The sequence below is a fragment of the Sitophilus oryzae genome, unplaced genomic scaffold (genome assembly GCF_002938485.1).
Source record: "Sitophilus oryzae breed Bouriz unplaced genomic scaffold, Soryzae_2.0 scaffold_179_pilon_pilon, whole genome shotgun sequence".
Classification (NCBI taxonomy): Eukaryota; Metazoa; Arthropoda; class Insecta; order Coleoptera; family Curculionidae; genus Sitophilus; species Sitophilus oryzae.
The window spans coordinates 4336084-4357387 of NW_022146501.1; the positions used below are offsets into that span (position 1 = coordinate 4336084).

Here is a 21304-nt window from a genome sequence, read left to right on the forward strand (position 1 = left end):
ATCTATGTTTTGCTAAGTGCTTTAACATTTGGCTTTCACTAAAATAAAAAAAATAAAGGGAAGGGTGAAAACTACCCCCATCCCTACATTAATTTTAGTATAAATATTTTCCAACTCCACCGACTACAGACTTTCTTTTCGTAAAATAATCCCTCTAGCTCTAGTATTTACTACATTTCTTGTCTCTTATAAAAAAAACGCTACATCGCATAGTTTGTAGTTGTTGCATAGTTAATTGTTGTTCACAGAATATTGGGACACCCTGTATATCGAGTTATTTTTGTGCATTTCTGCTAAATGAACCATTTTTCTGGGTAGTTCGTGTGGACTCGACCTAACCTAACTATATGTCCCGCCCTCAGATGACCTTAACATCGCATTAAAGAATAGACACCGTAATGATTCATTCGTTCGAGAAGAATCGAGTCCCACTGGAATGGACTAGTTCATACGAGAACATTCGAAAACCTTCTCTACGCACCTAACGATCTATGGACTATTCTAGAGTTCTTTACCTGTCGGTATAAAAGCCGGCGGCTGTGGCCTACAGGGGGCAGTTATAAATAAGCAGTACAGTTGACGCGCTAAAGTTCAAAATAAATTCTTAGTTATAAATCGTTTGTAAATAGTTCTATAAGTCTTTTATCGTTATTGTTTTTGTTAATTAGTGTTAAATAAATAGTGTTTAAATAAATTGTGACTTTCACGGAACCGATGAAAAACGTAACAATATGATCGAAAAAAAAAACGGCGTCAAAGATGGCTAGGGAATGACAATCGACAATAATTTTATTGAGGTCAATTTCTAAACGCCATTATTTAAAAATTGACATAAAACTTCGAAAATTAACAGTAATTATAGAAAGATTAAAAAAAGGATAGAACGTTTCCAGACACACAAATATATTTCAAAAAAATATTTTTATAGAATTTTAAACTACACCATTTAAAAATCTTTTTTACTCAATAACAAAAATAAATTACAACCTTCTTAAGACTACTTACTGCCAGAAGCGCCATTAAAAAGTAAAGAGTACAGGCTAAGTAAATGCCTCTTTGACGCCGTTTCTTTTATTTCCGTAACAGTTGCATCTTCAATCTAATCTAAGGGTACAATATCCTCTACATATCCTATATTATGCTCTACAGGACATTGTACCCTTAGATCAGATTGTAGCTACATGAAATATGTCTAGAATATTTTTAAAAATAAAAAAAAAATTATTAATATACAGGTTGTTGTATTTAAAGTAAGAGAATTGATATTGGTCACTGTTACATGCTACACCCTGTATAAAAACTTTTTGCTGGATATACCCCTATTTATTCATTATCGAATGCATTCCGTTTGACCGAGTGACACTGTATCTTTACAATATTAAGCCAAAATTGTTAAAATATATAAACCAATTCTTCATCTAGCACTGAACTAACTCTTGCCTTCTAGTAAAATTATATCTTTTAAAAATGTTTAGATTTTCCCTTAGTATTTTGGTTTTGGATAGAGTTTGGTCAGCTTCATTGCCAGACTGCCCTCTTCATCCTTCGGTTTGTTGTTGAAATCTTTTGGGAATCCCAACGGTTTGTGATGTTTGACATTCGGAGCTTCGTTGACGTTTGTTATTTTTGAGGTTTTTCTGTATTTGTACCACCAGTACTCGAAAGCCAGTGTAACACAAGCCAGGCCTATTCCAACGAAGATCACTATAAAAACTCCTCCAATGTTTTGAATGCTGATTCCGTCTGATTGGTCATCGGCTTTTTCGCATTCTTTCTTTTCTGGGTTTTTGTTCCACCATCTTTCTTTCAGCCGTTCCAGTTCTCGACGATTTAGTAGTTGTAATATACTGAAATATTTAACTTCTGAATTAATCGTTACAATTAAGCGTACAGTACTCACATTGAAACATGAAAGACAACAACAAGACACAGTACATCAATAGCAACAACAGCACAAAAATATTAGCAAATAACAAGTAATTTTATTTCTGATAACTCATTAACATTAATAAACAAAAATACCAAAAAAACAACGCCATGGTTCAAATTTAAAAACAATAATTTTGTCAGTTTTCTTTAACTTTTCTATTGACTTATTTGAGTTTTTAGTTTGTCGAGATTATTTGTATCTTTTTGTATCAACTCTTGTTATTTTATAATTATTATTGTATTTATGCACAGTACACAAATCTGGAAAATCTGTGTCAGAACTTGAGACGTGAGAGGCTCACAAAAAGTTAAATTTTCTAGTGCAATTATTTAAAATTTTACATTTTACTTTATATATAACATTTTTAATAAAAACATTCTTTGGCAGAACATTTAAAGCAGCAGAACATTAAACAAATTTATTCACGTAAACAAAACAAAACATTAAAATACACAATAAATTCACACAATACAACAAACCCAAAATACGGCAGTTGATAGTAGTTAACTAATTTAAAAATACATACGCAGTATTAAACTGGTCTTTTAAAGGAGATCCTTGCTGGACAGCTATAGCATAAGGTTTTCTCGAGAATTCTTCCCCAACAATAGTAAAATCACAATTTGTCATTTCTAGGTATTTTATATCAGTTGCGTCACCCAAATATGCAAAACCTAAAAAATATGAAAATTTAGAAGTGGGATGTTACTCAATTACCTGTTATTTTAATTAAAACTGTTTTTGGAAATAACAGTTGCATAGTTTTTTTGACTATACCAATAATTATTACACAATTAAAACATGCGAAACTTAAAAAATGCATTCATTTTCTAAATGACAAGCTCTGTTGTTATTTAACGTCCTCTTATTTAGAGATAACAGTTTTCAATAGTTGTTACATCCATAAATAACAGGTATGAAATAACAGCTAGTGCGCTAACAGCAACCATATGTTATGTTTGTAAATGTCTATTGACATACTGATTTAATAAATATTAAATTAAATCATAATATTCTATTTGCTCATTTAATAAATAACAGTAACGTATTATCTTTAAGAACGTGTAACAGTTTCAACTGTTATTTAAAAATAACAGTTTGGACAGCCCCTTTGCGAATGTTCTTAATATAATAATCTTAACATATGCATCATGATATTACCTTCAGAAGATGATTTGGATTGTCTCACTCTTTTAATAGCTTCATCTATATTTAGAGGTAGTCCAGCCTCCTTCATAGCCTGCCACATTTTGGTGTATTTGTCCGAAACTGGATAATCCCACACGGCCAGTTTAGCTCTCTCTACGTCAGACAAACTGTCATTTAAACTCATATCTTTCCAAATTCTAAAAGTATTTCAATTTGAAATCGCTCCGAAATAATAACATTATTTATTATAACATTTAAACACTCTGTATTTTGGACATAACATTAAAAAACTTACTCGTAAAATCTAGCTTCAATATCTGCCATTCTTTGAAAATACGTCATTGTAGAACTGCCGTTTACTGGAGCATATTGGATCTTGTACTGTTTGGATAAGTCATCTAGTGATTCTATGGGTGTATCCAATCGAGAGACAGTGAGAAAAGCTGCTAAGTTTGCTGTATAAGAGGCAATAATAATAAATCCAAATAGCCACCAAGTAGCAGCGACCAAACGGCCTAAAATCAACATATTTGGTTAAGTACAATTTCTTTTCACAATCTTGCAGTATATGAGTAACACTTTTTTATTTAAGATTTTGAGTTACTAAAAAGGTACATATCTTATAATTATATTTTATATTTTTTCAGTATATTGTTTGAAAATAATTTATAATTATATCTGTAACAATAACTATTAACATATATTGACTAAAATATTTCAAATAACTCTTTTTTGTTTTGTTTTTTTTTCTGTTAGCAAAACGCATATACAGTGTTTAAAATAAAGTAAGTGTTTTGGTGTATTGTGGTAAAATATTATTTTTCTTATGATATAATACCTAAACTTAATAATATTTCACTAAGCACAATGTACCTCACAATCTTGCAGGTTATGGGAGACACTTCTTTATTTATTATCTAGAGTTACTAAAAAACTACATTTCTTATATGTTTTATATTATGTTTTATACTTTTTCGGTATATTGTTCGAGAATAATTTATATCTATACCTGTGACATAACTTAATTAATATATATGTTACAGTAAAAGTCGGAAATAGTGATTGTTAACAATTACTAGTAAAAGCTCACATTCACTGATTTGCTAAGCGTACTCCAGGAAAAGTTCAACAGCTATTTTTGAAATCAACTTTTACTAGTGAATGCTATGGATGATAGCAGTGAAATTGAAAAATTCAGTTTGCGCAGTTACCACATGTTAAGGATAAATAAAGATAAATAAAATAATAGCCTTAATAGGCAATATAAGGATAACCTTAAAATGGGTTAAACACTGGCAACGTTAACATCTGGCTCAAATTTGCTTTGTTTTTTCCGGTTATGTTTAATTGATTTGTTATCGTTGTAAAAAGTGCTGTGCGGTACAGAACAATAACAAAAGTTAAGCATGCCAGAGAAAAAGTTGTGACTTGACCTATGTGCTTGAAGTGCAGCATTTGAAAAAAATAGTAGCTCCAGATGAAGAAAATTCGGGCATCCTTAATTTTGTCCACAATGAAAAACTTAATTGTTCAAAATTATTTGTTATGTACAGTTTAAAATTTTTATTTTAATGCGTAATTGTTAGCATTTCTTAGTGTATGTTAACAATCACTGAATTTCCGACTTTCACTGTAACATATACATTAAATGAAATGTCTCAAATACTGTTGTTTTTGTTTTGTTTTATTTAGTTCATCTGATGCTAACATGGTTAGTGTAAGTGTTTTGGCGTATTGCGGTAAAATAATGTTTTATTTTGCTAATGGCATAATACCTGAGAGATTTTTTGGAGCTTCTCCACCTCCTTGAGGTGTCAACGATGTCATACAAAACCACAAACACTCTTTCAAGTTAAATTCACGTTTTTCTTCATCATCCTTATATTTGTCTCGATTATTTTGGTAACTGTATGGCGACCAACGATCAAACACCCACATCAAAAAACTGCAAAAATAGAAATACTTAAGTTTCCACAAAGTATTAAGTTTACTTATACAGGGTGAGTTTTTTTAGATGTTCTCTATGGATATCTCAGAAACTATCGAAGAGTCGGTAAAAAAATTATGCGCCCCTCGGACTTTTCAAAAAGTTTATGGCTTACTAGATATTTAGAAAAAAAAACATTTCGGCTATTTCAAAAATATTCTCTAATTCCGTTATAATCAATTTTAGACAAAAAAATTTCAGATATATAGGTTGTAGACAATCACAGTTATGATCACAGTCTTAATGAGACTGTGTGTTCCGTTTTTTTCTAAAACCTGTCATTTCTGACACATGACACAAATTTATGTTATTTTAAATGGAAACCAGACTTGGCCATGACTTGACCATAGAAAACATAGGAAAAAACTCACTCTAGAATATTATTATTTTTTACCTGGTGAAAAAATATGCTGCTAAAATACACAACCACACTTCATTCTCCAGTACAGTCAGAAACTTAAACAGAGATGCAGGAGTTTCAGGTAACTTCATCAAAATCGTGATGCCAACCAAATCATAATATGGAACGGTGAAATCTATGACATTCTCACGTTCTGCCATGACAGATAAGGATCCCAAACCTATGTCAGCCTTTTTGTCAATCAGATCCTATAAACAAATTATTCTGTAATGATACCGATACGACCGTATGATTGAATAAAAACGGCATCCAGTTGACTGGGAAATGGCGATCTATGACATTTCCCATATAAATTTACATATAAAATGACAGTGATCTTCATTTCATAGCCATCGTTGACGCGGTTTTTTTCGATCATATCGTCGGCTTTTTGACGAAAAGGCGTATCTCGATTTTTGGCGATTTTGAGATATCAACGTCATGGCATGCCCAATGGGTCATATTATAACATAGCGAATTTGCGCATCTCAATATTGTCTCTCAATATTACAATCTCAAATTCTACAATTCTTCGTTATGACGAACAGACGTATGTTGAGATAGGGCTCTTTGTTATATCAATTGTTATACCAATTATTGTTATACTACAAGAAAGATGGAATTTGAGATAGGTCCTTTTGTTTTAAGTTATGAAAATGCAATTCGAGAGAAAATCACACCATTCTACCTAATTATTTTCTGATGGTTGCTTGGGACAAAATAAAACTTCTATCATGGCAGCAGTTCTCTTTTACAGTGTGATTATGAGTCTGTTTTTTTTGCCAAAAACCATTGTTAGAATGAGCTAGACTCTGCACATAGCTGTATCGGGTATGCAAGAGATTGTCCGAGAATAAATGCCCGAAGGAAAATTGATCGAAAGCGAAACAACGAGACAAAAATTGCCCTAATGGAAAATTTCCCGAAATCATAATTTCCCTAAGAACATTTTAGCGAACCAAAAACTTGCCCGAAAAATACAATAATTTTCATCTCATTATCATTGTCAGGCCATTGGCATTGTCATCCCTGCCAATGTTTGGAAAATTTTATTTATTGTACCTATCATCATCCAGCATAAACAGGTAGAATGGAAGTCGAATTTGTTATCATTGAACAGGGAAAATAGAAAGTGTTATTCCACAGTTATTTGTATCATAAAGGCACGAATGAAGAAATGCCTTAAATGCCCTGTATTAATGCCCTCAATTAACTAAATAATTACTAAAAATATATTAGTTAAAAAAATGTATTTTTGTATAAAAAACAATATTATTAAAATAAGCTAGACAAGAGTATTATATTTTAATTGATTATTGTCTTTGCTTCTGGAATGAAAATTTCAGTTGATCTAATCCAACGCGAATAAAATTATTTAAAAATATTTGTTTCTGATTTTTTGGTGATTTTCAGATTTTTTCTTGTATGTATGTTTTGTATTTTCTTGTATGTATTCCATAATGTGAATATTGTATTATTTTTTTTTCCTTATTAAGAACACTTTACCATCATTTTTAAATTTATTTTATATGGGCGTATGTATATTAATTGTTCGGAAATAAATGTATTATTATTATAACAAAAAGGCCTATCTCTATTAAAAAACTAAAAATAAATTATTTATTAGAATTTACGCTCAATTTATCTTCAGAACGTTTCCTCAATGTCTACGTTTAAGTGTTAATACAAAAACACTATTAAAAAATTAAAGACTTTACATTTATTGGCCAAATAATGTAAGTGATTTTCTTTAAATTGCTCTCCTGAAAAGTAGCCAAAATCGAGATACGCCTTTTCGTCATAAAGCCGACGATATGGTATTTTGATAGTTACTTAATGCAACAAGGGCATTAGTAGGACATTAATGCCCGGAAATTAACAAGAAATATCTGTCACATGATGATTCGAACATTATTGTATACCAATGGCAGTATAAACCAGATTTTATTTTTTACGTCATTATTTCAGTTGTTTTTTTGATAATTTCTTTTAGATCAAACAAAACATCCTTGTTTGGTTTGAACTAAAAGTGTGAATGTTAGCATGATGAGAAGATAGAACAGATAACACCAATGGCGTTTAGTATATGAGACATAAAGAAAGAGAATGCCAGAATGCCCATGAGTGTTATAAGTTTGTCTGTGCATTTAGTATCCTGATAACCATGATAAAATTATGATGACGTAAAAAATAAATATAATATGGAAACCTTAATGACGCCATTCCAGTTGCCATTTTCGTCCATGTTGCCAAATTTTCCATCAGCGACGGCTTCAATTTCGTAGTCAAAATGTAGAATATTAGCTATTTCGTTTATCAGATCAATACAGTAGCCTTTAAATCCTTTTGGTGCTGATTCGTCTCTTACAATAAATGGCTGTTGCTACAAAAAACAAATCTTCAAATCATATATATGAAATTGTTATAAATTATACTATGGTCAGAGATCCATCTGACCAAAAAATTTTGTGTAATATTTCAAAGTCTAAACAATGTCGGTCAATGAACATATTTTATTTTATTATTAAACATTGTCTGTCACTTTCAAATAAATATAAACTATTTCTGCATAATTAATTGTTATAAAAATAAAGTATATTTGATATCAATTAAATTTTTAGTTACGTAATCGAGGGCACGATTTTTAAATTCATTTTTGCCAACCATTCGGCGCCGAACTGACTAACTGGAATTTAAATTTCCCGCTGGGGATTCAGGTGGTAGCTCTGCTGTAAAAATAGTCAAGTTACCGCATTTATTTATTTAAGATTTCTTGATGTTGTTATTCGTTTTGACACTTTAGTTCTGTATTACGAGTTTTTAGCAAACCTTGCAGTCGAATATTGTTCTTTTTAGAACCTTTTTTAGTGGGAAGTGTACAAGATATAGCTTAATAGCCGTAAAAAACTCATCGCAACTTTATTAGAATATTTTGAACGGGAAAGCGGTAGTAATGGCGCTTTATGTCCCTTAAGTGCTGCTAAGAAGGTGAGTTTTGTTGATGTAAATAATAACTGTTTATATATTTATAATTAATTTATTTTTGTATAATAAAATATTTTGATTAAAAGAAAATATATAAAAGTAGACAACGCTGTGCCGGTCAAACTTAATCACGTTACTAAAAGTTTATTTGGTATGAACCATAGAATGTACGAACTCTATTAAAAAAGACACATCATTCGTGAACTGAGAAAAAAAGTCGTTTAAATTAAATAATTACCACAATAGTTACAACTTTATACACAACATCAGCTGTGTAATTCTTCATTTCCTTTCCATTAGTCAAAGTTAAATTATTGTCAAAACCAGCCTGCCACACTCCCAACTGATTTGACTTATCCGAAGAGCCGGCTCTGATAAACACAGCAGCCAAAGCCATCTGGAACTCCATATAACTCATACCGTTCGAAGCAATGTTGAAGGGTCCGTACGTAATATTTTCAGAGACCTAATTAATATGTATGTTACAAAATGGTGTCTTTAACGTAAATTACAGTCTGATAAACGGATCTAAAACAACTTTTGTTGTTTCAGACAATGAAATTGCTCAAAACATCATCAAAATCGACCCACTAGAACAAAATATATTAATCTATAAAATTAATCAAAATTTTAAGGTGTCTCCCAAGTAGCATTTTCACGACTTGCGACCACATGTTTACTAAACACAACGTTGGATTAGTTACAAATAACAGTTAGCTCCCTACCTTGGGTATTAAAATAAATTTAAACGTTTTTATAACGTTGTGTCGACGTTGGACTAGTACTACAGCAAAGTAGAAGCTTCTGCGACGTCGAATAAACGTTGTCTTGTAACCTTTTTTGCTTAAGTGATCTTTAGGTGATTCGGACAACGTAGTTCAACGTTGGACAATATAGAGTTTTCCGACGTCAGTTTCAGGACCTATTCAACGTTATGCAAACGTCGTCTGTTTTACTAATTCCAACGTTGTTTAGATTTCCTTATTCTTACGTTGGTAGGACGTCGAGTCACTACCTTTTTGCAACTGTATTGAACCATAACCTTAAATTTTAAATTTTCACTTCATTGTTCTGTGTTAAATAAGAAAATGTTTCGTTCCTAAAATAGCAATTCCTGCTTTTTGAATACATTAACTTGAAATATTTGACCTAAAAAAACACGCGGAAACAATTTTTTCGACTTCGAATAAATTATTCTCATTTTACTAAAAAAAATTCAAGAAAATTTTTTAAAACTTCTTTAATTTTAAGGCCCATTAGTATTTTTCAAAGTAGAAACAATACATTTATCAATAAAGTTGTTTGCGTTTAACTTTTTTGCTTTGGGTAACGAGTTACAGAGTCGGTTAAAGTGTTTCAATAATTATGATCTTCAAACATCCTCCACACTTAAATACTTTTGTTTCGTTTTCCTTCACTGCCATCTGACATATGTCTCTAACTAAATCATAAAAATAATATTTTTACTATAATTATCCCAATTTAGGATAAAACGCGACTTAGACGCCATATTAGTTTTGTATTTCTGTGAATTAGGATTTTAAACAACGTTGCAGTTTGTACTAAATTAGGCTTCTAGCTAACGTCGGTATCCAACGTCGTTTCGACCCAAAAATAATTCTCCAAACTAGTGCAGACTAGGGTTGGCACGAGGTTGTGCCGACGTTGCGCCCCGACGTTTGGTCGCGTGACACAACGTTGTCCCGACGTCCAAATGCTGCTTGGGCTGTTTTACGTGCCGGTGAGTCTATACAGGGTGGTCCGAATTGTATTCCGGAAACTTCGGCAGCATATTCTGCAGATTAAAATAAGTAAAAAAGTTCGTATAAATGTATGTCGTAAAATGCTTAGTTTCGGAGACACAGGGTGTAGAAATTTCATTTTTATTTCGATTTTTTCTAAATAATTTAAGAAGTAACGTCAATATTTGGATGAAAATTGGTGCCTGGGAGTTTTTGGACATGAGAAATTTGAGTTTTATGTCAATATGACTCCTACTTGTAGAAGGCGCCACCTACATATGCTTTAACTGGTTTGAAGGGTAATAACTTTTCATCCATATCTGTATAAAACTACTGAGTAAAAAAATATACATTCAAAACTTTTTTTACATAAAAAAGGTTTCTTGGTAAAAATCGCTACGAGTAATGGTTTTCAAGATATTTGAAATTGAAATTATCAATACCTGTCATCATTGACAAATTAAACATGTTGACCAAATAGTTATTAGACTGAAATCTTAAAACTGAAATCTTTTTGTGCCAAAAGTTCAACAGAAACTGTTTAATCATCATTTTTTCGCAGTAAAATTTATTATTTCAGTCAAATAACTCTACTCGACATATGCTTATTTTTTGTCAATAATAGCATGTATTGACCATTGCCATTTAAATATCTTGAGAACGGATGTTCGTAGCGATTTTTACCAAGAGATATATTTTACGTAAAAAGTCATGGAAATGTATATTTTTTTAGTTAATAGTCTTATACAGGTACCGTCGAAAAGTTATTGCTCTTCAAAACAGTTACAACACATGTGGGTGGCGCCCTCTATAAATGGGAGTCATATTGACATCAAAATCAAATTTCTCATGCCAAAAAACTCCCAGACACCAATTTTCATCCAAATATTGACGTTACTTCAGAAATTATTTGGAAAAAATCGAAATAAAAATGAAATTTCTACACCCTGTATTTCCGAAACTAAGCATTTTAGGACATACATTTATACGAACTTTCTTACTTATTTTTATCTGGAGAATACGCTGCCGGAGTTTCCGGAATACAGTTCGGACCACCCTGTATATCTAACAAGAATCACATAAAAATACTTAGCATATATAATTTTCTGAAATGAACTAAAATTTATAGTTAATATTGAGCAATTTTGATTTTATATTGAGAAACTTGACATTGTTTTTTGACCGCATTCCTTTTGCTGCTTCAGATCCGTTTGTCAGAATATATGTACATCTATAAGTACCTTTGTTAAATATGAGCGAATATCTAGGTTAAATCTTTTAGGGCTATATTTGGGTTCGTAGTCATCACAAGTGACGTAGTTTGTCACGTTGTTTTTCTTCCATGAACCGTCAGAAAGCATCTCCCTTTGTACAAAATGTAAATTAGTTTTTTTTAACACAAATAATTTTTTGTACTAAAAGTGTACTGATAATAAGCTTCAGTTAGTTAAAAAAAACAGTTTTAACCAAATTTGTTTTGTTAAGCAATTTCATTAAATATGCAATATTATTAAAAAACCTTTGTTTAAATAATAAAAAGAAGTTACTTGACAGTTAGGAAAGATCTCAGTGCCAAGTCAAAATAAAATGCAGCATCTATTTCCGGTTCTGCGTTCAACTGGAACGAAGTTTTGATTGTACCAAGTCTATCTTGATAAGCTGCATTGACCAGGGGTTTAGCAAAAAGTACCGTTGCATTTTTTACGTCACATTTTAAGTCTCCTTTGTCCTAAAATGTTATTTATTCATTATTTTATTGATTAAAATCATAAAACAGACATTTTAGGACTTACTTTGGTTAATACATGCCAAGCGAACTTTCTGTTAAACAAATTTCTTTGTTCTGCTGCTTCCAAGACATGCTTAATGCTTTCTAAGCTTCCCAATACAAAGAAGTTTTTCAAATCTAACTTAACCAGATCTTCTAATTGTTCGGGAAGTTTCAAAGTATCATGATTGATTTCGTCAATTAAATGTCTGGTAGCGACATTTTGAAGAAGTGATTTGTACTTATGATCCATTACTAAAATTGTTTAATGATTAATAAAATTGTTATTTTTACAAATAATAAAAATATAAATTTTATACCAAATGAATCATCAAATAAAATGGCTGCATTGGTGATGTTTTGGTTCAAGACCAAGGTTCTGACCATTTCCGGTATTATGTCACCAGGTGGTGAAACCTGGACTAAATATTCTAATTCGTTCGGTTGTAGATTTCTCCATTGGCGTAGATCACCTTCTTGTCCGTAAGACGCACTAACTAAAATACAAATTGAGAATCATACTCTCGAAGATTATGTATAATGCTATATTTTTCTTTAATTTTTTATTTTATTATTATTTCAGTAATTATTTGTCTAACAACATTTTGACAACACAAAGTATAACATTCAACAAATAATATTTAATAAATACATTTCGTGTTAGAAATAATCCAGAAATAATGAAATAAAATAAAAAAATTATAATAAAAAATAAAAATAAATGATGAATTAAAAAATAACAATCTTGGATGCACTAAAAAGGCTGCCCAACAACAGGTTCCATAATAGAAACAGTTGTTGTCTGTCATTCTAACAAGGTAAATTGTATTTTCTGTCATTTTTTGAAATACCTCTGTCTAAATCTTTCCTGACTCGTTGGACAGACTGGTTTTAGGTATTATCATCCTATTAGCATCCCTGAAGTATACAAAAAGAATGTTATTTTAACTAGTTATACTATATTTATTCCCTAAATTTGTGTACTTTCTTTGAGTTAACTCTTCTATTTATACACTCTGACAATGTTTGAGTGTCCTGATATTATGTGAGCATAAACAAATAAATAATTTGATGGTGTATTATAAATACCTGTGGGTATTCCTAAAGCTGCTGTAAACGATTTGACAGTTTCAGAAGCTAAGCCGGACCTGGTGGCATCAAAAACCAGATGCGGTGGTGTGTTACTGTCCAACATTTGTTGATAAGCCTCACATACTACAAGAAAATACCGTATAACCGAAAAAAAAACAGCGTTAGTGCAGCCTTTGAAACGATAGTCAATAATAATTTCTAAGGGATCATTTCCTATATATGTAATTTATTAAATATGGACATATAAAAATTATCAAAAATTGTTTTTTTATTACAGGGAAAAGTTAAAAAGCTTTCAGACACAAATAATCTATTTTTCATTTCGATATTAACCTTGAAAATAAGTTTATTAATGTCAGTTTTGATTAATGATAAAGGCAGGATCATAGGCAGGATATAAGAGTCAGCCTGACAGAAATTATGAGCAATTGATTTTTCAAAGATCACTCTAATTTTCCATAACATTAGAAAAATTACTCTTATAATTAATTTAAATACAATATGATCGAAAAAACGGCGTCAGCGATGGCTTTGAAATAATCGCTGTCATTTTATATGTAAAATTATATGGAAAATGTCATAGAACGTTCTTTTCAAACCAAATGGACGCTGTTTTTTTTTCGATCATATGATATTTTTTATGAGTTAACTTGTATAATGAACTTTTTAACAATAATTGTTAATTAATTTATGTATATTTAATTATCTATTAATTATCTTACAGGAACTGAGAATATTCTGTGAGTCTGTTCTGTTCCCCACAATTCTTTTCATGTCCACACTGACTCCAAGTCTCGAAGTTCTTTTTACGTAGTTCAAAACTACATCGACAGCTTTGTCCGCTACAGTATTGCCTTCTTCATTGGCAAACACTAGAAACCATATATACGGTATGATTAAAAAATCTTATAATCAAAAGTTTTTTGTGATATCAGAAAAACAGCTCAAACTCTCCAAAAAAATTACTTAAAATGATTAAAACTATATTATACAGATACCCACGGTATCTTACTTCATATAACAAAAATTCTGCACATATATTTGAGACTATATAGGTAACAAAATTTATACAAGATTTTTTAATCTTAATAAAGAGAGAGAGATACTATTATAAGAAAATTTTACTTACAGACGTTCAAATTCTGTGTAGTTTGTGCTAATACATTTTTGAAGTTTAAATTCACGAAAAATAGAATAAACAGAATTCTAATCAAAGAAATGAACATTTTTTTAATTCTATAACATTAATTTTAAAAACTACTTCACCAATGTAGAAAATAATGTGAGTAAAAATCGAATAAGCCACGTTACCCTTGTAAAAAATAAAATAACACATATAAGGGATACTTTTTGCATGTCCAAGTTTAATAATTATTAACAAACAATTACTTTGTATATTCTTTAAACAAAACAATATTATTTTAACAAATATGATAAACAAAACCAAGAAATATAAATTCTAGTATATTTATAATACTTTTTTTACTAAATAAGAAGATTATAACAAATTTAGTAAGGAATAAAATAAAGAGTACAGTCGAAAACTCCACTGATGCGCTTGTTGCTAAGATCTCTTTGAATGTATACATACATGTACTTAATAATTCATAATATTGGCATTAAAGTAATAAGACTGTAATAGTTATAAACCAGCAAATGGACTTAAATTGTTGTTCCATGCCTGAACATTTTTAATCAACAAAATAAATTTAAAATGATATCTATAGATGTGTCTTTTACTAATTTTATTTATTAAAATAGGTAATGCATTTGATTTATTTTCATTTATTTGTACCTACTGATTTTTAGTAATTTTTTAGTAAAATTATAAGAACTTTCTTTAAATTTTTCATCATCAAAATCTATTGCGCGTATTTATAGGGTAAATCAATATATTATAATCCTTTGTTATGATCAATATCATTAAATAATTTCAATTAATTTCTACAGAACATAAAAAACTCAGAGTATAAAAAGCTACATTTTTTACATGTTTAAATGTAATTTATTCTCTTCTGTCAATGTAGTTTTTTACTAAAGATTTTTTTTTAAATGCTCATCCCTACGTTTGCCAGTCAAGTACTGATTTATATATGATCCGGCCGGATAATCCTGGAGCTGTGGCCGTACAACCAAACTATTACTATTTATATATGATCTAATTTATTTATGGCATTATGCCTAGATAAATTTAAGAAGTCTCAAAGTGAAAGTCAACATAACCCACAATTTTAACGTCAAAATTTTGACATCGAACAGCTGATGGCACTTAAACAAATGTTACCCAATATTTTTTAGTTAAAAATTATGGCACAAAATGGTGAGAAAATCCCCCCAAACAACGACAATTCGTCGAAAACTTCGCACTATTCAAAGGTAATAATTGTCGGTGCCGGAATGGCCGGACTTAGCGCTGGATTCCACTTAACCAAAAACAATTTTACCGACTTCAAAATTTTGGAAGCGAGAGGCCGATTAGGAGGCCGCATTGTTCAAATTCCGATGGGAAATGAAAAGGTGGAACTCGGGGCCAATTGGATTCATGGAGTTTTAGGCAATCCCGTGTACGAATTTGCTATGCAGCATGGACTTGTTGATTTTTTGGCTGCTCCGAAGCCTCACAAAGTATGGTTTTATTAAACGTATTTTGTTAATTATAGATGATATAACGATTTCTTTTAGGTTGTAGCTGCAACAGAACAAGGTAAACAAGTTCCTTTTTCAATCCTTCAAGAAATATACGAGGCATATTTGTGTTTCTTGAAACGATGTGAAGAGTATTTTATTTCTCAGTATGAACCACCTGACGGTATAGACAGCGTAGGTGAACATATAAAACTTGAAATTAATTTATATCTAGATAAAGTAAAGGTTGGTAAAAGCAATCAATTAAAATTGATGTATTATTGATTACAAATTTATCTGTAGGATACAACAGAAAGGCATTTAAAAGAATTACTATTTGACTGCTTGCTAAAAAGAGAAACATGCATTTCAGGATGTGATAGTATGAATGAAATCGACCTGCTGGAAGTAGGGAGTTATACAGAGCTTCAAGGCGGTAACATCATACTTCCAAAAGGTTATAGTTCAATACTACATCCTTTAGAGAGTGTTATTCCGAAAGAAAATCTTTATAGGAGGCATCCTGTAAAATTAATTAAATGGAACTGTAATAAAAAACACTCAGTAAGAACTCACTATATTTATTTATATTCATTAATGAGATTTAAGTAACTATATTGTGGTATTTTAGAAGTCACCAGCCGCAGATGCATGTAATGATTCGGACTCTGATGACTCAGATAGAACAGTGGTAGAGGACTCTAATAGTAATCCGAGTTGTAGTAGAGAATCTTCTGAAGAAAGGACTGTTCCTAGTAGTTACAATGTTGAAATTGTGTGTGAAAATAACGAGAGATTCTATGCCGATCATGTGATATGTACCATACCTTTAGGAGTATTAAAACATAAAGCTAATAGTTTATTTAAGCCCTTGTTACCTGATTACAAGATGGAAGCTATTGAGAGGCTGTTGTTTGGAACTGTAGATAAGATTATTTTAGAATATGAGAGGTAATCTTCAGTATAGTACTTTCGATTTATTTAGTTTTTATTATTTTTTAAGGCCTTTTCTGCACCCTAGCATTACAGAAGTGTTATTATTATGGGAAGAAGATGCAAGTGAAGATATAAGCAAAAACTGGTATAGAAAAATATATTCTTTTAGTAAAATAACAGAAACTTTGATTTTGGGATGGATATCTGGAAAGGAAGCTGAATATATGGAAACTTTAGATAATAATTTACTTATAGAAACATGCACTATGATTCTGAGGAAATTTTTAAATGACCCTTTTATACCAAAACCAAAAAGTTGTGTCTGGTAAATATCAGAAAATAAAAATTTAAAAATCCAATAAAAAGTATATTTTTTAGTACAACTTGGCATAATCAACAATATACCAGAGGTTCATACACAGCAGTAGCAGTGGGATCATCACAAATTGATATAGAATGCTTGGCTCAACCTTTGTATTTAGATGAAAACGAAACAAAGGTAAATACAGGCTTTTTATTGAAGAACAAATAATATAGTTCAAACTTTTAGCCTGTTTTATTGTTTGCCGGTGAACATACTCACAGTAACTTCTACTCAACAGTTCACGGTGCTTATTTAACTGGTAGGACTGCAGCACAAATTATACTGCACAGTGACACACCTCAAGAAATAGTGGTAGATTGTCAGGACGAAACTGATCTTAGTTCGTGGATCCAAGGTATTACTTTAGAGTAAGTCTGGACAAAAATGTACCTTTCAGGAGTTTGATATTGGAGTGTTTGTATTGTTATACAAAATTTATTTGTACAGTTAAAGCACAGAATTACCTAATTTACAGAAGCGACGAGCGATATTTTTGTTGTCTAAATTTGAAGTGAGTTCATATTTTTAGGCTATAATTTAAAGGTGCGTATTCATTATCCGAACGAACGAAGGAATGAAAGTGCGGTATATTTAGACGGGGACCGAACGCAGGCGGTCGTTCGTTCGTTCGTTCGCTCGACCATCCGTTTCGAGTCGGTACATCAAAGGCGTTCGCCAACAAATGCCTCCGGTCTTCTCGTGCGGTCCCCGTCCATACCACTAGCGAACATTCGTTCGTTCGTTCGTGCGGATAATGAATACGCACCTTAATGAAGTAGGTTGTCAAAATTTGGATTAGATGATTGTTAATATCTGAGAAGAGAGTAGTAAAAAGGCTGTAAAGTGAAGAACTAGTTTTTTATGTGTAAAAAACATTTTGAATAACCTAGTAAATCTTCCTTAGGGCTCTAACTCACTGACGACCAAGTCGCAACGACCTGGCCGTCGGCTGGCCGGATGTCTTGCGTTTATAGCTGCAGCCAGATGAACGACCAGTTTCAACAGAGTTGTCAGATCTAACGTTTTTTACGTTTTACCAATTAGAAAATATTGTTTCAGAAAGAATTAAGTTTCAGAAATGTTAAAATATCCGAATTAACTAAAAAGCGAAGTTACTATTCATGAGCTTATTAAATGTTCTAATATTAAATAATGCATTTAAAATATTCTTGGATTTTTCGTTAATAAATACTGGTGTGGTAAATGGAGTAAGTAAAATCTCCAGCCCCGACTACACGATAACGTCGTTATTTTCATGTTTTTCAAATCCGCGATGCCTGCTATTCCATCAGTCGTTTCATAACAGAATATTCTACATCCTACGTCTATGTAATTTAATATGTGTAGAGTGAGACATGTAACTCAGCATTATATCAATAAAGGACAAAAACAGTATTGTTCCTAAAGGTGCGTCCAGACTTTAGCATTTTAGCCCGAACGAACCGAGCGCGCACAAACAAGCAGAACAAATAGGCCGAACAAAAAGCCGACAAAAAGGGATATATTCTGTTTCTTTTTTCTACTGATATGGACTTCTACTGATAGCTCTATCGACTTTAGAAAGTAAACATGTTAGGCTCTAAATATAAGCAGGTAGAAAGTTTAGCTTCCAGTTATTTCAATGTTTACAATATAAATTCCTCTTTTTTATTGTTACTGAGAATCTACAACAGTAAATACTTCTATTTTTATGAATGTTTAAGTTACTTTTACTCTTATTTTTTTTTTTAAATAATGTACCTAGTAGAAATATAGTCTAATGGACCCTGTTTGAAAAGCGTTAAATTAAATATAATATTTAACATACAGTTGTCCTCCTTGTACATGATTACAATACAACTAAAAAAAATAATTTAATAAAAAAAAACAAGTGGTTGTAGAAAAACTTTAAATATGATTTTTTTATTTTTTAACATCGAAACTCGAAGGTATAATAACAGGTATCATACCAACCATAAATAGAGTATGTCATATAAAAATATTTTGAATTTTTACTAGAATAGACCCTTGATAAAAGAAGGGATTAGATTTAAGTTTCCCTTTGATTCAGTCTGTATACTATTTCTTTGGATTTTCTGCGCGTGTGCAAAAACTACACTAAAACACTATATCTTAGAGAAAATAAAATATTGTGCGTCGAATTTGAGGGATTTCATCTGAAACATTATTAATTTGGAAGAAAACCGGCAACAAGCGGCAGAAAATTATAATATTTTAGTGCAGTCTACTGGTCGCAACGACCGACGGACGGCCAGGACGTTAGTGTGCGCGGTATCATTTGATTTAATGGTTTTAGCATGGTTTTAGCAGCGGCCTGGCCGGTGCGACCTGGTCGTCAGTGTGTTCAACCCCTTAATTCAAAAATGACAAAAAACGCTGTTTTTTGTTAATGATTATTGTTAAAAATTAATTTATATTCTTATATTCGCCTTTTGTATTGATATTTTGTTTAATAATTGATGGTATAGGTTGGGAAGAGTAGTATTTTTCCTTTTTTTACATTTCTTACCTATATTTTTCATCAAAACCTAAACAAACGTGTAAAATCTTACAATCTAATATAGAAAACTTCTTACTTTTTCTATTAAAAATGAAAAATATACTGTGCATTATTGCTCTAATTGCACTAAGCAGTGCTGAAAACACTGTTACTTATAGACATGAGCCTCACAAGGAGCTATGAATTTTATAAAGCCAAAAATTGTTGTTTTTGTTATTTAAAATTGATATTTTTTATCTAAAATATTCGTTTTATACTAGTCTTTAAATAAGTTTGTAAATATGCTTTTATACCAAGGTATTAATATACTATAAGTGTTATTTTTGAACAGTATACAGGGTTTTTCACACAAGCCGCGTTTATTATACAGGGGGTAAGTACTTATTTAAAAAAGATTAATTCTACATCAAAATCTAAGGTTACTAACTGTTAACACTATGGACGGATTGTGTGAGAAACCCAATATTTTGTGTGTGCTACACACTACCATTTCTTTCAGTATGTATAGTTTTTGTATGCTTGAAGCTAGTCAATTTTTAAATTGTTTTAATAAATAAGTTGAAACCACAAAAAACTAAATTATTTATTTTTATCCCATACCGGGTACTCTATATAAAAATGTACCATCACTATCGTAGTAACAATCATTCAATTTGTAAGTGTAACCTCTAACGTAAGCTTTTTTAGGAATTATAATTCTTTCTGGGTATTTCAAGTGTGACATGTCTTTATTTGTTTTCTTTACAAAGCCAACTTTATCCGAGCTAGTTTTATATCTTTGATCGACAATGTCAGTGACATTTTCAGGCTTAAGCTCAACCACAGTGTTAATATTATCTGTTTTTGATATAGTTACATTATTTAAAATAACTTTTTCATCTTCAGACAGTGTTTTTCCTTTGGATATATCATATCTTATTTTTTCTTTTAATTGCGTCAACGTTAAAGGATATGGATCTTTGGAAATTTTGTTAATTTTTTTTGTTTCTGCCAATGGCTTAATATTTTCAGACTCCCTCGTTCTTTGATCACTACCATCACTATTCTTCTTTAATCTCTCATAACTTTGTATTATTTCAGAAAATTCTCCAACTTTTTCACTTGCCTGGCGAATTGTTTTCTGATTATTTTTTGGATCGAAAGGTTTTAGGTTTAATGATCTGGATGAAAACTTCTGTAAATGAACTTTTAATTCATCAGGGAGGTTATTGAGTTTTCCTTGTTTAAATTCAGCCCAATTACTCATAACTGTCTTATCATGATTTACAATTTTCTGATCATTTTTCTTTGTCCATTTACTTTTAACTACTTTCTAAAAAATACACATAAAAAATACTTTAAAAATAACAAATATAGAATGTTTAAAACCTCAATTATGTCCGGTAAAGCTGGAAAACTCTCTGAAAGTTTTTCAATGCTCCACTCAGTAGAATCTGTGTTATGGAGATACCGTATCTGTTCTTTATCGTGCCAGGTTAGAAAATTGGGAAACTTTTCTTTAAAATACTTCTGTTTCACTATTAAGTATTTTTCTTTCTCGCGCCATTGTTTCATTTCCTCAACATGATCCTTGTGACTTTTTTGAACGTTCATAAAATCAGATTCTAGCTCTTCGAAGTCCACATTTTCAATATCTTCTGACGGTTCTAGTAATCTACTTCGTGACCTGATACCAGGATCATGTTTTGTTTTCTTCAAATATTTATGGGAAACTGACTGTCTTGAATACAATCGTCTGAAAATCATCATTTTCTATATTTTATAAAAAATATTGTTTTTGAATGTAAAATGAGGTTATGAGACAAAGTAGGTGTATTTTTAGTTGC

The 21304-nt window shown here is 31.0% G+C and overlaps 4 protein-coding genes across 4 annotated transcripts in view; 2 read left to right on the top strand and 2 right to left on the bottom strand.

The window, feature by feature from the left end:
* The window catches only part of LOC115882709 (putative serine protease K12H4.7), a gene marked incomplete in the record, with an annotated part of 747005 nt that overhangs the window by 12927 nt on the left and 712774 nt on the right, over positions 1-21304 (top strand).
* LOC115882702 (ionotropic receptor 25a) lies at positions 971-14320 on the bottom strand. Its single transcript, XM_030900919.1, has 15 exons — positions 14183-14320; positions 13776-13925; positions 13051-13176; positions 12282-12458; positions 11987-12216; positions 11741-11922; positions 11435-11558; positions 8690-8917; positions 7676-7849; positions 5461-5675; positions 4855-5024; positions 3375-3594; positions 3092-3276; positions 2457-2604; positions 971-1847 (listed from the first exon to the last, which is right to left on the bottom strand). Exons 1-15 carry the CDS (start codon positions 14277-14279, stop codon positions 1484-1486), a joined length of 2790 nt encoding a protein of 929 aa, XP_030756779.1. The 5' UTR covers positions 14280-14320; the 3' UTR covers positions 971-1483.
* Positions 15304-17607, top strand: LOC115882708 (spermine oxidase). The gene is made up of 7 exons (XM_030900930.1): positions 15304-15678; positions 15736-15924; positions 15982-16242; positions 16310-16629; positions 16682-16939; positions 16993-17113; positions 17165-17607. Exons 1-7 carry the CDS (start codon positions 15361-15363, stop codon positions 17348-17350), a joined length of 1653 nt encoding a protein of 550 aa, XP_030756790.1. The 5' UTR covers positions 15304-15360; the 3' UTR covers positions 17351-17607.
* LOC115882711 (neugrin) lies at positions 20047-21287 on the bottom strand. The gene is made up of 2 exons (XM_030900934.1): positions 20847-21287; positions 20047-20790 (listed from the first exon to the last, which is right to left on the bottom strand). Exons 1-2 carry the CDS (start codon positions 21225-21227, stop codon positions 20068-20070), a joined length of 1104 nt encoding a protein of 367 aa, XP_030756794.1. The 5' UTR covers positions 21228-21287; the 3' UTR covers positions 20047-20067.